Source organism: Macadamia integrifolia, chromosome 14 (assembly GCF_013358625.1).
Source record: "Macadamia integrifolia cultivar HAES 741 chromosome 14, SCU_Mint_v3, whole genome shotgun sequence".
Classification (NCBI taxonomy): Eukaryota; Viridiplantae; Streptophyta; class Magnoliopsida; order Proteales; family Proteaceae; genus Macadamia; species Macadamia integrifolia.
Window position 1 is genome coordinate 21,572,471 of NC_056570.1, and position 16,849 is coordinate 21,589,319.

At 37.2% G+C, this 16,849-nt stretch overlaps 2 protein-coding genes and 1 long non-coding RNA gene across 3 annotated transcripts; 2 read left to right on the plus strand and 1 right to left on the minus strand.

Moving 5' to 3' along the window:
• Positions 1–127: 127 nt before the first annotated feature.
• Positions 128–3,674, minus strand: LOC122061069. Its single transcript, XR_006134555.1, has 2 exons — positions 2,326–3,674; positions 128–291 (listed from the first exon to the last, which is right to left on the minus strand). It is a non-coding gene; the product is annotated as an uncharacterized LOC122061069 (long non-coding RNA).
• Positions 3,675–8,179: 4,505 nt separating this feature from the next.
• Positions 8,180–10,302, plus strand: LOC122061067 (salutaridine reductase-like). The gene is made up of 5 exons (XM_042624233.1): positions 8,180–8,356; positions 8,443–8,686; positions 8,810–8,887; positions 9,165–9,344; positions 9,731–10,302. The coding sequence occupies exons 1-5, from the start codon at positions 8,322–8,324 to the stop codon at positions 10,097–10,099; spliced, it is 906 nt and encodes a 301-aa protein (XP_042480167.1). The 5' UTR covers positions 8,180–8,321; the 3' UTR covers positions 10,100–10,302.
• A 2,795-nt stretch (positions 10,303–13,097) lies between these two features.
• LOC122061068 (salutaridine reductase-like) lies at positions 13,098–15,774 on the plus strand. The gene is made up of 5 exons (XM_042624234.1): positions 13,098–13,404; positions 13,493–13,736; positions 13,855–13,932; positions 14,749–14,928; positions 15,200–15,774. Exons 1-5 carry the CDS (start codon positions 13,370–13,372, stop codon positions 15,563–15,565), a joined length of 903 nt encoding a protein of 300 aa, XP_042480168.1. The 5' UTR covers positions 13,098–13,369; the 3' UTR covers positions 15,566–15,774.
• The last annotated feature ends 1,075 nt before the right edge of the window (positions 15,775–16,849 follow it).

Here is a 16,849-nt window from a genome sequence, read left to right on the forward strand (position 1 = left end):
TTTAAGTATCACATTTTTAATAAGAAACTGAGGGGAAGTGAAGTTTTCTTGGAAACCCTTTCTAATATTGTTGTTGTCTCTAGCTCTGTACAAATGTACTAAAATTTTAATATCCTTACGGAAAAGAGACAGAAAGAGAATGTATTCAATTGATAGTTCTTCAATACAATCCAGAGCTTTTATGAATTCTGCCCTATTCTGTAAATGTAAGGTCAAATATCAACCAGGTCCTCAAATTTAATGGTGCTTGAGAGAGAGAGAATAGTCATCGTTAACCCATGATGTCATCCCCTGTAAATGTAAGGTCAAATATCAACCATGTCCTCAAATTTAATGGTGCTTGAGAGAGAGAGAGAGAGAGAGAGAGAGAGAGAGAGAGAGAGAGAGAGAGAGAGAGAGAGAAGAGTCATCATTAAACCTATGATGTCATCCCATATCACCTCTAGAGAGGGCTCAGGGACCATTAAGTTTGAATTTAAGGTGTTGAGGGGTTTTTTTATTTGGGGGTTCCAAAACTCTTATGAATGAATGGTTCTGAAGGGATGTTTCAGTGGAAGGAGAAGGACAGAGGGAGGAAACTAAGGGTTGGTAAGTGCAAAGGGTTGGTCTCCTGGATTAAGGACTTTCCAACCAATCAAAGGTCAAATCTGTATGTTTAGCTCAACTGCTTATGAACTTAGAAACAGAACAGAGGAAAACCTAGACCTGTTGGGCTCTTCTCTGTTTTTTTTCCAAATTCAAATCTTTATTTCTTGTCTGGGTTGGCAACTGGGTCTAGCTACTGGTAATGGTAATCCATTTCTGATCATCAATTTAGTATCATCATATCAAAACCTTGTATTCCCTCACCCCTCTTCACATTCTTCCATGTTCAAATCTTGAGTTCAAAAGAGCAAGCCAGAGTTGTAGTAAAAACAACTTATGAGAAGTGTGTGTGTGTGTCAAATGGCAGCAAGCTAGATGGTTTGGTTCAATTGTTTTATTAAATGCAGAAAATGAAGAAAGCATACATCAAGAATTTGCTAATACAGCACATGCAAGTTGACATTCCATAAACACTTCTATACAACCTATTAACACTGAAGACTCAGGACTGGCCAGACTCAACAATGCAACATGCAACGTCACATTCCTACTTGGAACTTCCAATATATATAGCACTAAAAAGAGTAATGTTGTAAGGGGACAGTGTTTCTGAACAGGATCTTCAGTATTGATTCTGAAAACAGAACTTGACAATGATTGACAAAGTTTAAATCTGAAGTTTAAGAACAAGAAACAAAGCCAGCAGAATAATATAAACTAAGAACAGAATTAGAAAGTGTCCACAGGAAAGGACAGATTTCCCTTCAACAGTTTTTAAAATTAGGCTGGAAAGTCAATATATGCACTTCTAGTGGATCACATGTTTTCATTCCACATAGTTGCACTAATATATTTTGAATATATATGTTTTCATTCCATAAAAACAAGTTCATTTGCACAAAAGCCAAAAATCAATGAAACCTTATTCACCTTAGATGCAACCTTCAGTTCAGGGCAGAGTAAACCAAGACTGGCCTAAACAGAATGCATGAAAGTCAAACCAGCAGAAGTACATGACAGCAACAATAGTTAACAAAACTCAGATTTCTATGCTAACCTCAATTCTAAAGAAGTTCTATGAAACAAGGAAAATGCATAGAAGTCGTTACATTTAAAAGTCAGTACCTTGTTACAGAAAACAGAGCATAAAATGAGGGCAAAAAGAAGATATGCATCTTAGGGCAGAAGAAATGCATTCATTCATATTCAAAGTAATCATACATTCGTTCACTTTTCAAAGTCTTGGTGGATTCGAACCACCATAACATAGGCATTAACCCAAGTGCTCTACCATTTTGAGCAAAAGACTCCTTACCTACAATGTAAGTTGGGATTCAACTATCATCATTAATAAAAATTATTAAGTCTAATTTTGCTAACAGCTTTGGTTATTAATAAAAAAAAAAATTCTAACTTAGCAATGCTATTCTAAAATGTAAGAAGCTTGTCATGTACAAACTGGGTTCTGTGAAACAGCAATTCACAAATTGCAAGACTTGAAAGCACGACTAGGAAATAAAGAAAAGGGCATATGATTCAACACAGTCATTGTACAAGAGGATAACCGAAGCTGTAAGGATGACTACCAAGAGAAAAATATAATCATATAAAAGATTTATACCAAGAGAACAAATTAAAATTCAAACCAAGATCACCAATATATTCACCCAAAATACCCAAAGTATTGTATAGAGAAATGAAAACCTAACACTAACAAGGACTGTAAGTTTAGGATTTTACCTGCCAACGATTTGAATCAAACCCTAACCAGGTAACAACGCTATCCAAGAGCTTCGGCGCTAGAGAAATCAAACCCAATCCTTATGAACCTTGATCGAGTGACCAGGGAGCTTCGAGTGAGTGAGTGCACCTTCGTGAGCAGCAAGTTTCGCTTGTTCGTAAGGAGCGATTTGGGGAAGAGAGAGTTAGGGCAGAGAGGAAAAGAGAGGGAAGGGGGTTTTCATTTCTCAGGTTTTAATTCAAAAACTGATTCGGTTTGGTTTGAATACTTAGTCCGATTCGATTTAAGTTGGTGAATCATTGGTTTGGAGTTATTTTAATGGAAGATTAATCTGAACCCCTCATTCTGTTTTGCCCATGTGTCAACTTCTACAAGGGGTATTGTACAGTATTGCACCAGATGAGAATTGTTAAAAGGATTTTTATCCATTACTCCCATGAAAAGTTGTATGGTGGTGTGTGCAAACAAAATTCTTAAAAAGAACGAAAAAAAAGCTCTGAGAGGGCCACGTTTGGCATTTATTGGGGAATTTTAGAGAGATTCTACAATCAAAATTGCTTCCATAGCCACAAATTAGAACAAGTAAGAAAGGATAACCGATGCATCTTTATTATTTAAGAATCATGCATCCGTTTACAGACAGATACAATCAAATAATGGTAATCGAAGCTATGAATCTCACTATATGTATACTCTGATGATCTGATCTGATCTAATCTGATCTGATCAATCAACAAAACAGAGAAAAGGGAGAAAAAAGAATCAAAAGAAATCCATCAGATGAAGGCCAATCCGATCCAATCTTAGTGCTTTAAGAGAGCAAAGAGAGATAAGAGGAGGGACGAGCATAGAATAGCTCTCGAAATCGGCAATGCAAACCCAGCTCCCTTCTCCAAGGAAGGCGCCGGAGACGGTGCCATTTCCAGGGCTGAGACTGAAGCGAACATCGCGACGATGCAAAGGAGAACGGTGGCCACGAAACTTCTGGTTTGAGCCATTGCTGAGAATCAAAGCAAATAATTATAACCTCTTAGAGAGATCTGCGAGAAAGCACTCACAACTCACAAGAGAAGAGTAGAAGACAGCTTAATAAACAAACACAAGGTCGATCTGAGGGTGTGGACTTCGTTTTGGACTTTTGAGAAGGTGAGAGTGTATTTATAAGCGAAAGATCTATAGTTTGCGACTTGCGTAGACCCCAGATCGAGTTGGAACAGTCTTGTCTTTGATTCTTGCGTATCAGAGCCACAATTGCCCAAAGAGGAAAGAAAAGGAAAGTTCAACTCAGCCTTCTGTCGCCAGATCAGCTTGGGATCACTCGTCATGGGTATTGCGATATCTGCATGAGTTGTTGGGATCCAGCTCTTTTAGTGGTATAAGAGGAATCGGCTCAGATCCAACTCCCTGGAACGCCTGGTCAAGAAACTCAATACATGGGCATGCACTTCGAGGTGATCGAAGGCGATGGATTTGAGCTGCCACCTCTTGTGTGTAGTAGAGTAGTCTTAACTCACTCGTTGTGGGCCTTATTACCATCTATATTTTTCCTTTGCCAACGGGATTGGTTGTATGTTGCTTGTCAAATTGGGCCTGTGGGCTATAATCATTACCATGGAGCACCCTCTTTCTTTGGCAACTCATTACCACTACCACCTAATCTAAACATTGTTTGGCTCCAACCAAACTGAAAGTAAGAAGCCAAGTCACAACTTGACATGAGTACATGACACCATGAGATAGTGATCTCATCTTTTTTTGCTAACCACGAGTATATATCAAGGCCTTCAGTATGACTAGTCCCGCGACTCATGTACTGACCCTACAACCGTATGGATCGGGTCATATCAGGGTTGAATGAAAACCATTTAACTTTCATTGAAAGCAGTGAAAATCACTGAACACCCCCGTGTGAGTGGCCCCAATGAGGTAAAAATGAATAGAACTCTGAACTACATGCTTCCCGAGGCGAAAATCCCTTACCAACTCGACTACCCCCTTGGGGTTAGATAATGATCTCATCTCATTTCACCAATTAATTAGTTTGATTTCGATTAAGTTCAAAGTACAATGGGTGGAAATCAAAATCGAACCATTTACTAAACAGTTCCAATATTCTAACGAAACCAAAAAATGGTTCCAATTAAGCGGTTTTTATATGTTAAGTTAAATAGTTTTTTTGGTTTCAGTTTTGGTTTTGCTTCATGTTCAAGTTACCAAATTTGGTATTAACTGAGAATGAGCCTATTTTTTGAACCCAATAAAGATGTTGTTCAACTTGAGCCATGGTATCTAAGGTCAAATGGCGATTTAAGAAATAAAAATAATTTAAATTAATTTACATGATGTAAATCCACTATAAAATAGAAAGACCAAATATCTCTTCAGACATGCAATATTGAAAGAGGATCTTTTCAAATATGGCGTATGGGAGAAATATGGAGCAATTCAAAGGAATTGGATCAAACTATTTTGGCCTATAGAACTATCACGGGGCCTTGGAGCACAATTCCCTCTTTTTGGATGTCTATAATTTTGTGTCTCTACCGGCCTTTTGGCTCAGGCCTAAGAACGAGGTGGCTTTTCTCATGCGTTAACTAGCTTTAACAATAATTAACAATCTCTTTTACCGAGATATTACCAATTTGGACATTGATGTACTTAATTATATCACTCCGTAACGAATTATTTTCATTTTCTGATAAAAAATTAAGAGGTCATCCTAGGAATGGTCTGGATTGACCAAATGTTAGATTAAATTCAATTACATATTTATAAATGTCAATGCACTCATGTCATAATTCTGAATTTTTTCATACTTTATTTTTTCATTTGGCAAACTCTATTTGGATTGAGACTTAAGATATGAACACTTTACCTAGTGATCTATCTCCAAATGACAAAATTTTGGGTCCAAATAAACGTGGAGGGAGAGGTGGGGGGCTATTTTTCAGTCTAAACCACCAAATGGCAGATTTTTGGATGTCTAAAAAGGGTTTTTAGGAGAAACACTTCCCCTCGAACTTACTTATACATAGAATTTAAAGTACATCCTATCGGACAAAATTTGGCCACGGCCCAGGTTGCAACCAATTAGTTGCAACCCCTCTTGGCAGTCAATGAAATAGAATGTAGATGGGTATTTTTAAAAATGTCAAAACCTAAGAAGATATTTGTAAACCCCAAAAAAGAAGGTGACTTATTCTATGTTATTGGCTTCCAATAAAAGGGGTTGCAACTATTGGCTGCTACTTGTTTTCTATCCCACCTATCTTACAATAAAACAAAAGGAGCACATCCCACATGCAAGGCCTCTTTCCTGATGGACTTGCTCAATACGTTGAATATGTGGACTTCGCACTCGATTTGGGCTAAATTCGGATGGTGCATGGCATGACCCCCCAACGGCCCAGCCCAATCCACATCAAACTGGACTGTGGATTAGGGTGGGGGTAGCTTGTTAAGGTAACCTAGGGTTTTAGGTTGTGGATGGATGCTTCCGAAATATTTGGTCCTCATATACTGCAACTTTCTAAATGAAATATTCTACCATTTTCAATAAGGCCTCACCCGCATCTGTAAGATAACCACCCATAGCAGTAAACTCTTCCTAGACAAACATCAATATATTAATGGCACCCTCCTGGATTTCCAACGTTGGCTTGTGTGGAAGAAAGTCATTGCCAACAAAGAAGCAGAGAAAAACAAAATCATCTTCTACTCGTTCAACTATCTCGCACCGAAAGAAAGAAAGAAATGAAGTTTTTTTCTTTTTTCTGAGTCTCTGTTGGGTTCTTGGGGATTTCGACAGAAGGGAATGTTCTTCCCCCGTAGTCACCATTGCCGGAAGGGTTGTGGTGAAATTGACTTGGGGACTACAAGGGTTTGGTATCAAGCTATCATGGGTAAGGATAATTTCGGTACTTCATTATTTTTAAAAGCAAAATGGTATTTAAAAAAAAAAAATTAACTGATACTGTTAGCATACATCAGCATTCTTGGTATATTAGGTAACAGTGACTGACGATAGGGGGTCTGAGTCTAATTTGGTGAAAGAGAAGGGGTGTTCCTATAATACTGGCATTCTCCAGAGGGTAGTGTTGTAAATTTCCCTTAATCTTACTCCATGGTTTGTAAACTTTGCTGCATACGCCTTGGCAAGGAAGGCCCTATTTATCATGTGTATGATAGATTGGCCGATTACCACTCCGTGCTTTCAAGACCTTCATGTGTTAGAGACTATTGGTTGTACACATGCTTTTTGTTATCAGTAAATTTCCAAAAAAAAAAAACCTAACAATTGGGATCGAATTGTTTTTCAGCCATGGTCCATGGAGAACCTTCAAATGGTGTCCATAGGGTACCGTGTAATAGTGGGAATTATTTTCAATCATTCATTAATAGAAGTAGATATTTATGGCCTTGACCCTTACAATTGGGATCGAATTGTTTTTCAGCCATGGTCCATGGAGAACCTTCAAATGGTGTCCATAGGGTACCGTGTAATAGTGGGAATTATTTTCAATCATTCATTAATAGAAGTAAATATTTATGGCCTTGACCCTTACAATTGGGATCGAATTGTTTTTCAGCCATGGTCCATGGAGAACCTTCAAATGGTGTCCATAGGGTACCATGTAATAGTAGGAATTATTTTCAATCATTCATTAATAGAAATAGATATTTATGGCCTTGACCCTTCCAAGGGGGAAGTGCAGTTGGTGAGCAACAAACTTGGTACGAGCCGTAAACTCAGACGTCCTGAGTTCGACTCCCACTAGGCATACCTTGGGCCACTCACACGGGGTGTTTAGTGCTTTTCACTGTTTTCAATGAAAATTGAATGGTTCTCATTCAATCTCAGTATGACCTAGTCCATGCGGTTGTGGGGTCAGTATGGAGAACCATTCAATCTCAGTATGACCTAGTCCAATGCGGTTGTGGGGTCAGTATGGACCCGCGGGTTTTGCAAGTCGGTCCGGTGCTTGGATACATTATGCTTGTTTGATAGGGTTCCACCAGAAATTCCCAGCTTGATGTCCACTCTTTTTTTTTTTTTTTTTTCTGGATGGCTAAAGGACTAACTAGAACAATTATAAAGAAGACAGAAAATAGGAAGCGGGAGAATTCCAACAGTTATAGCATTGTGAGGAAGCTCCAAGAGATGCTAAGAAATCTGCTACATCATTTCCTTCACGGAGGTTATGCCCAAAGGAAAATTGAGAAGCTAGAACTCAACAAAATACAATAATGTGTTTGATTCGCCAAGGAATGAAATGAAAATTTCGATTGAGAATGTTAATAATAGTAAGGTTGTCTCTTTCAATCAAAATTGACTTGTAATCAAATTCCTTCGCCAATTTCAAAGCATAAAAGACAGCAAAAGCTACGGCAACACATGCATGTACGCAACCTATTCTCAAAGAGAACCCCCAAAGAAAAGAACCGTTATGATCTCTAGACCTGAATTGCCCCTGAAAGCTTGATGGTCCACCCATAAATCTTCAATAGCTGGTTCATTAAATAATAATAATTAACTATTAAATTGAATTTTAATGTTTTCCTCTGACTGGATTAATTGACTTCTCACTGATGACGTAAGAGCAATCGAAAGCAAACACAAATTTCCCACTTTGGCAGTCACAAAAATTTAAGAATATTCTGCTTTCCTCATAGAACATCTTTGGATCCAAGTTTCCTCCACTATCAAACAGAGATCCAATCATAGATTAGAAAAATCTCATCTCGTAAGACTTTCATATTAGATTTGGAAAGGAAGAAGAAGCTCATACATACCTTGACAGTTGAATGCATTAATTGTATCTAATCAAGTTTTCAGGATTTTATTTTTTTCCTTTTTCTTGGAATCCAAGCATAGCCTATTGAGGGAATACTTTGGCATTTCTATAAATAGGCTATTAAGTCTAAGCATATCAAGCAATGAACAACTAGAATAACATTTTGCTCAGACTTTATCCATCACTTCTCATCGTCGAACATGGCAGACACCTACACAAATTCTGCATCAAAGAGGTAACTGATTCAGCTCCATTAATGGATTTCTAACAAAACCCATTAGAGGTTACTACCAGATATCCTAACCAAGTGTTGTATTGCAGATTGGCAGTTGTTACTGGAGCTAATAAGGGGATTGGATTGGAGATATGTCACCAGTTGGCCTCCAATGGTGTAGCTGTGGTTTTGACAGCCAGAGATAAGAACAGAGGTGTTGAAGCTGTTAAGAAGCTCAAAGGGTATGGACTATCTGATGTATTTTTTCATCAGCTGGATGTGAAGGACCCTGCTAGTATTGCTTCCCTAGCTCTTTTCATCAAAACCCAGTTCGGAAAGCTTGATATCTTGGTAACTTTGGAATCCCATATTTTGATTTGTATAGTTACAGAGAATTTCATCAAAATCTATATGCAGAAAATCCTGGCATCTTGATTAGATTGATTAAATGATTTAAGCTGAAATTTGTTGTAGGTGAACAATGCAGCTGTCTCTGGAGTCATAGTTGATGATGATGCTGGTCTCGAAGCCATAATGGCAGTGGATGAATCTGTAAGTCTCTGTCGCTCTGCTTTTTGGCTTAACATTTGTGATTGCAAGCTTTACAATCTGTATTTCAAATTACCCAATCATTTTTGTTCAAATTTTTGTTATGATTACTGGTTCAATGTTTGACCCACTTATCACTTGGGATGAACTGTTCCTAGAATGCCTACATTTAACAGAAAAAAAAAAAAAAAAAAAAAAAAAAGGGGGGGGGTGTGGATAACTTTCTTAATCCTAATAGGAAATGATTAAAACTTACACTGAGATTCTTCTACTCATGCAGCAAGAAGTTAGGGCAGCTAAATTTGAGCAACTGGCAAGGCAAACTTGTGAGACAGGAGAAGAATGTCTACAAGCAAACTACTATGGCACCAAAAAAGTGACTGAAGCACTTCTTCCTCTCCTTCAGTTATCAGATTCGCCAAGAATTGTGAATGTTTCTTCTTCTTTAGGGAAGCTACAGGTACTGATAACAAACGTGATCTTGTAAATATATTGTGAATGTTTTAAGGTGGTCAGTAGACTCAGTACATCTTAGAACTTGCATCCTTCCTTTCCCTCAACGACTTAAATTTCTTCATTCCATGCATATAAGCAACATATACCCCTTCCAAGACCCTGCAGTTCCTGGAGCTTCATGCACTGGGTATGCCTTTGTCATGCATCTAAGCAATGAATTTTGGTGGTATACACTTTGTAGTGTTGCATGCTAAACTCAGGTTTACTCAATAAACCATTTTCTATTCAGCCACTTGAGCACTATCCCTCTTCCCTTAAAAGACAAGTTGGTATGGATACTATGCTAATTCAGTTTAATTAAATATAATTTCTCTACTTCTGTTGTTGCAGAACATCTCAGTCACCTGGGCTAAGGAAGTGCTAAGTGATATTGATGGCCTCACAGAAGAGAGAGTGGATGAGGCAGTGAACAAGTATCTTAAGGAATTCAAGGAGGGCTTAATAGAAACTAAAGGCTGGCCTGCATATAGTATGTCCAAAGCATTTTTGAATGCCTACACAAGGATTCTATCCAAAAAGTTTCCCAAATTCCAGATAAATTGCGTCTGCCCAGGTTACGTCAAATCTGATTTTAACCTCAACACAGGGAAATTTACTGTTGAAGAAGGTGCAGCAGGTCCTGTAAAGTTGGCTTTGTTGCCTGATGATGGCCCTTCTGGGCTATTCTTTTTCCAGAAGGAAGTGGCTTCCTTTGATTGAATATTGTTCAAGATTTCCATTTTCTTGTTGGGGGGTTGGGGAAGAAGATCATCTTATTTTGGTTGAATGTTGTTCAAGATCTTCTTCCTGAGAGAGAATAAAGCTGGAATTACCTTGTTTCCATACAAAGTTCTTTACTTACTATGTATTACACATTTGTCCAGTGATGGAATAAAGACTCTTACAATTGGTACTGAACCAAATAATTTTTATTTGATACAGTTATTGAATTCTTAGTTATATTTACTCAAATGGACATTGCTTTTCATTACTTTTAATTGAAGAACATACTTCTTAATCTCACTTTCAAGGACTGATAAAAGAATTTGAAGGAAAAGGTCACAAGGAGAAAAAAATAGCCATTCCACTGAAGCAACAATGAAGCTCCTTAAAACTTTGCTACCAAGAGGTATCAAACCCCTTCAGATGAAAAATCGCCTGGTTGGCATTATCACAACAGTTTCGCACCAGAAAAGCTGTACCTTCTTTAGATAAATTTCTGAAGAATCTCTTTCCTTTTCTTGTTGTTCCTAAGTATGAAGCTATAGCATGCTTCAATATAAATCTTCCACCAATTTCCATGTTTATTATTCAATCTAAAGTACTTTTCTGCTTATGGTTGCTGTTCAAAGTAGTAGAGCAAACAAACATTCATTCTCTACCTCAGAAGTCCACAAAACACTAATATATTGATAATATTCTAACAAATGAGACAGAACCCACTTCTGCTTCACCCATTATTGAGAATCATCAGTGAACTGAAGAAAAGGATTTAGTAGTAGCTGAAAATTTTCTAAATAGAATAAATTAGGTGGTTTTAGAAAGATCAGATACAGATCATCTCTGCTTCAGTCAGAGCCACAATGGTTGTTAGTTTATCAGCTAACAAGTTGAGGATTACTTACAGAAGTCTACACCATAAGTCTCTCTCTCTCTCTCTCTCTCTCTCTCTCTCTCTCTCTTTTAAATATTTTAATATACTTATAAGACATTATTGTTGAGTATTTCAAATGGGTTTTAAATTTTATTGCTTTCCTCCTAGAAGCACTCCCAAGGCAAGTTCTGAAATGGATTTTTGTATAGCAGATTAGGTCATGCCATGTTTTCAAGTATCGGTCTGGTATCCGCCAAATCAGATCGGTATCGGCTGAGACCGATTCCCAATACGATATCGAATCTGGATCAATTATCACTTCAAGGGTAAAACAGGAAAAAATAGTACTTTTTATAAAAATCAGGGGTAAAATAGACTGATACTCATTGATCCCATCCGATCTGAATCGATATCAACAGAGACCGACACCAATATCGATACAGTCCTCTAAATCCTTGGGACTTGCAGGATATTTTATACCCATATTGCAAAGATTTCCCTTTTTTTTTTTTGTTAGGGTGAGGGGTGGTTTAGAGAGTTCCAACGTTCCTTGATTGATTACAATGCTCTGAATTTCAAATTTCAAAGATTTATTTGATCATGGCCTTGGAACACATCCCCATTTTTTTGGATGTTTAAAAGTCACTCTTTTAAATTAATTTTTTTTATCAAGTCATAATATTACTTAAGCATGATGCCGCTCTAGCAGTGCATAGAAAAGTTAGAATTAGAGGTGCAACAGGGTTGGGTTGGGTCAGGTTAGGTTTCTTAAAAACCTAGCCCAACCCTGAGTCCCCTTAACCGGGCCCAAACCCACCCTAACCCTGACTTTGACTTAGGGCCGCAAAACTTCAACCTAGGCCCAACCCTTCAGGGTTCAGCCCAACCCTTGCCGGCCCTGATTGGCCTTGACCTTGACCCTGGTTTGCCATCAAGGGCCGGGTATACCCTAACCCTCCTGACCCCGCAAAATATGAAATAACTAGAAAAAAAATTTTTCATAATAAATAAGAGATAAAAACACAAAGTCACAAATTACTTGTCATGAGGAGAACATCCTAAAGCAAACATTCAAACAATATTAAACCCTTGTCATATTAAACAAAGAGGAAAACATATTAACAAAACAAAAAATCCAAAGTCAATCAAGGGTAAAAACCAGGGCTCGGTAGGGCCAAAACTAAGACCTAAACTCAGGGTAAAAAAATTAGGGACGAATTCAGGGTGGGTTGGGCGGGCTAAAGACATCAACCCTTACCCGCCCTGACCCTGACTCAGGGTCAAAAATTTCAGGATCGGGTCTACCCTCAGGGCCAAAATTTTTGAGTCAGTACTTGTTTGGGATCAGGGCGGGCCAAGGGCTAGTTTGGGTCGTCAGGGCCAAACTTGCACCCCTAGTTAGAATGCTAGATATTAGACCAATAGTTAATGTTCTCAATTATATCAATTAATGAAATTTTTTTTCTCATATTTTTTTTTTTCCAATTTAAAGAAATACCTAGGAAAAGAGAGACGAGAAGAGGAAAATGGTAGAAACACTGCTTTTAACTTACATGGTTTAAATTTTATATTGATCAAACCTCTGTTGAAGTACTAATACATACCACTATTATTTTTATTTTTCTTTTACACAAATAAAATTCCATTCACTCCGAGGTAAAAAAGTCAATACAAGACTTAACAGATTCTTTAAACATTCTACACATATTGAAGCTCAAAATCTTGGAAGACAATCAATAACCACAGAAAAACTGGGGATCCAAACTCTCTCTAATGATTTTCCCTCCAATTTCCCTTCAACTAAACACATGCCTTAGACATGTATTAGAGAAAGGTTAGAGAGGATCTCAATCCAAAATTGGAAGAGAAAAAGTTAATACTAGCGTACGCTACACTTTCAAATAGATTTTGTTTTACCTAATATTTAACAAGATGAGTAATTAGTCGTCTTAAGAAGGGATTGGGAACAGGACCAGTTAGCATTTTTCTTCCTAATTATTATTAAATTAGGATAAGGTTTGCTATGATACCTAAAAAATTTAAAAATTAAAAATTAAAAAAAGTATAAAAAAAAATATATTTTTAATCGACTTCTTGACGTAAGGGCACTCGAAAGCAAGCACGAATTTCATCATTGAGAGAACATCTTTTCATGGAGACTCCTACAATGGATCCAGTATTCGTTAACAATGACGTAAGGGAAATTGAATAGATTAGTCGTATCAAATAATAAAAAAAATGCCAGGATTTTTATTCTCTTCTTCTTGTCTTCCAAGCATAGCCTGGTTTGGAATTTCTATAAATAAGTTTCTAAGCAGATCAGTGCAATGAACTGCTAGAATTACATTTTGCCCAGACTTTGGTTTTCTCAACTCCATTACTTCTCATCATCGAACATGACAGACATCAATACAAATTCTGCAACAAAGAGGTAATTGATTCAGCTCCTTTAATGGATTTCTAAACCAAACCCATAAAAGATTACCACAAGTTATCCTAACCAAGTGTTGTATTTGCAGATTGGCAGTAGTCACAGGAGCAAATAAAGGGCTTGGATTCGAGATATGTCAACAGTTAGCTTCCAATGGTGTAGCAGTGGTTTTGACAGCCAGAGATGAGAAGAAGGGTGTTGAAGCTGTTGAGAAGCTCAAAGGGTCTGGGCTTTCTGATGTGGTTTTTCATCAGCTGGATTTGAAGGACACTGCTAGTATTGATTCCCTTTCTCTTTTCATCAAAACCCAGTTTGGAAAGCTTGATATCTTGGTAACTTTGGAATCCCATATTTTTATTTGTATCATTACAGAGAATTTCGTCACAGTTGCAGAACATCCTGGCATCTTGATTAGATTGGTTAAATGATTTAAGTTGAAATTTGTTCTAGGTGAACAATGCAGCTGTTTCTGGAATAGTATTTGATGATGGTGGTCTCGCAGCCATAATGGCAGTGGATGATGATTCTGTAAGTCTCTGACCCTCTACTTTGCAGATAACGTTTGTGATTGCAAGCTTTACAATCTGTACTTCATATTCTAAAGTTCCTAACAAGATGGTCATGTTAAAAACCTAGTTTCCTACCAATTAGCAAACTATTTTCTGTTCAAATATTTTGTATTAGGATCTGTATAGCACAGTGGCGAAAAAGGAACTCTGTATAGTCTTTGTAACTTTATGGTCACCATTTGATACAATTCTACAAACAAATCCCTTAAGAAAGATGTGAGATTCATTTGACAGAAACCCATCAAATTGCTCTTCGGTTTGTTGTAATGGGTATACAGGAAAAGAAGTGTCCAGAGTTGCTGAATTCGGTGCATGTGTTATTGAAGTGTTTGAAAATCCATCAAACAGTTCTCAGGTTAGGCCAAATGAAAGTCCTTAGCATACCCAGATCACTAGGGCTAGGAAACACTTCAACCCACCCTATAGTTATCCTTATCATAAATGGCTTGTTACTGTTTGTAATTGGGCAGGTTGGGTGGATTGCATGCTCTAAGGTTCAAGACTCAAGGACTACTCTATAATTCTATCAAGTCTTGCACCTGTGCTTGAGGCACCCTATTAAGTAATTGTCAAGAATATATCTGCTATTATCAAACTGATTGGGTTTTTTCTTTCATGTAAATTTGTTTGTTTTGCCTTTTAGGCTGCCTTTTTAGAGGTTATGTCCTTGGGCTCTTCAGAGTTCTATTCATATATAAAAAGATAAAAGGAATAACTTTCTCAATCCTAATGGAAAAGGATTAAAACTTATGCTGAAATGCTTCTATTTATGCAGAGAGAAGTTAGGGAAGCTAAATTTAGACAACTGGCAAGACAAACTTGTGAGACAGGCGAAGAATGTCTAGAAGCAAACTACTATGGCACCAAAAAAGTGACTGAAGCACTTCTTCCTCTCCTTCAGTTATCTGATTCACCAAGAATTGTGAATGTTTCTTCTTCCGCAGGGAAGCTACAGGTACTAAAAACAGAACTGGTCTTGTAAAAATATTGTCCGGTAAACCACTATCGCTTGCAAATAATTTTGGTGGTAACCTCTTTTTAGTGTTGCATGAAAAACTCAGATCTACTCAATAAACCATTATCTCAGTTATTCGGGGTTGGCTACAGAATTCTATTCTGCCACTTGGGTGCTGTCCCTCTTCCCTTGATTAAAAAACATGAGATGGTACGGATACTATGTTAATTCAGTTCAATTGAATATAATTTCTCTATTTCTGTTGTTGCAGAACATCTCAGTCACCTGGGCTAAGGAAGTGCTAAGTGATATTGATGGCCTCACAGAAGAGAGAGTGGATGAGGCAGTGAACAAGTATCTAAAGGATTTCAAGGAGGGTTTAATAGAAACTAAAGGCTGGCCTGCATATAGTATGTCCAAAGCATCTTTGAATGCCTACACAAAGATTCTATCAAAAAAATTCCCCAAATTCCGGATAAATTGTGTCTGCCCAGGTTTCGTCAAAAGTGACTTCAACTATAACTTAGGGAAATTTACTATTGAAGAAGGTGCAGCAGGTCCGGTAAAGTTGGCTTTTTTAACTGATGATGGCCCTTCTGGGCTATTCTTTTTTCAGAAGGAAGTGACTTCCTTTTGATCAAATATTGTTCAAGATTATATTTTTTTCTTTTTCTTTTGTGATGGGGGGTTGGGGATGAAGATCATCTTCTTTTGCTTGAATGCTGTTCAAGTTCGTCTTCATAAGAGAGAATAAAGCTGGAGTTACCTCTTTTCCTTAGTTCTTTGCTCCTGTGTATTAAGCATCTCGCTGATGATGAAATAAAATATGTTAGAATTGATACTAAATTTATTTTATTTTGTTATTAGATTCTCAGTTTTCTTGGTTAGATTGAAATGAAATAGCTTAGCATTGGTACTAATTAATTTGATTTTGTGATTAGATTCTCAGTTTGCTTGGTTAGATTGGTTTCCAAACTTAAGTCATTACATATTCAATTATGCTTTGATTTCCATTACCTTCAGTTGGAGAACTTGAAAAACACAGCACGAGTTTACTCCGACTTCAATTCGAGATTTTGAAGTCAGGCACTACTTCTTAATATCAACTTTCGAAGGCAGAAAAGCATTCCAAGTAAAAGGTCGCAAGATTAAAATTAGACATTTAACTAAAGCATTAACAGAGCCTTTAAAACTCTGCCACATAGAGTTATCAACCCCTTTGGCTGCAAACACACAGGCCTTGTTCCCATTAAAACAACGGATTTGCACTCTGGGATGTTTTATCTTATAAATTCTCATACAAACATAAAACCAAACTAGCTAATGCATTTCCACACTTGTCTCTCACAAGCAATGCTCTATGTTCAATTTTTTAGAGCCCTATCTTTCTAAGATAAATCTTTCTGAAGAATCTTTTTCCTTTTCTTGTTCTTTCTAACAATGTACCTTTTTTGCTTCAATAACATTATCACTCTTTTACCGATTTCTATTTTTATTATTTGTTCTAAAGTAGTTTTCTTCTCATTGTTGCTGTTCACCATGAAAAAGCATTATAGCTAACAAACATTGATTCTGTAGCTCTGAAGTCCAGAAAACAGACATTGGTTATATTCTGACAAATCAAACGAGAATAATCGGTGAACTCAAAAGCAAAGCCATTATGTGTGTGTATCAAGAGAGATTGGGTCTTACAGGAAAATCCCCAAACTGTAACCACATTTGATACCCAGACTGATTTATTTATTTATTTTTTATTTATTTATTTATTTTTTTTTTGAAGGGGAGCCTCCAACTTCCCTTGATTGCTTACCTTTTCTGAGTTTCAGAGGCTCTTTTTCTTTTTCTTTTTTCCAATTTGAAGGAATACTTGGAGGAAAGAAGTCCCAGGAAGATGACAGAAACTATTAGCTTCTACATTACA

What these genes read in the sequence shown, in the direction of transcription:
- LOC122061067 (XM_042624233.1), top strand. Translation starts at nt 8,322, where the DNA reads ATGGCAGACACCTACACAAATTCTGCATCAAAGAG. An exon ending in TAATGGCAGTGGATGAATCT is followed by an intron (nt 8,888 to 9,164) that starts GTAAGTCTCTGT and finishes CTACTCATGCAG; the next exon opens with CAAGAAGTTAGGGCAGCTAA. An exon ending in CTTCTTTAGGGAAGCTACAG is followed by an intron (nt 9,345 to 9,730) that starts GTACTGATAACA and finishes CTGTTGTTGCAG; the next exon opens with AACATCTCAGTCACCTGGGC.
- LOC122061068 (XM_042624234.1), top strand. Translation starts at nt 13,370, where the DNA reads ATGACAGACATCAATACAAATTCTGCAACAAAGAG. An exon ending in TTGGAAAGCTTGATATCTTG is followed by an intron (nt 13,737 to 13,854) that starts GTAACTTTGGAA and finishes AATTTGTTCTAG; the next exon opens with GTGAACAATGCAGCTGTTTC. An exon ending in CTTCCGCAGGGAAGCTACAG is followed by an intron (nt 14,929 to 15,199) that starts GTACTAAAAACA and finishes CTGTTGTTGCAG; the next exon opens with AACATCTCAGTCACCTGGGC.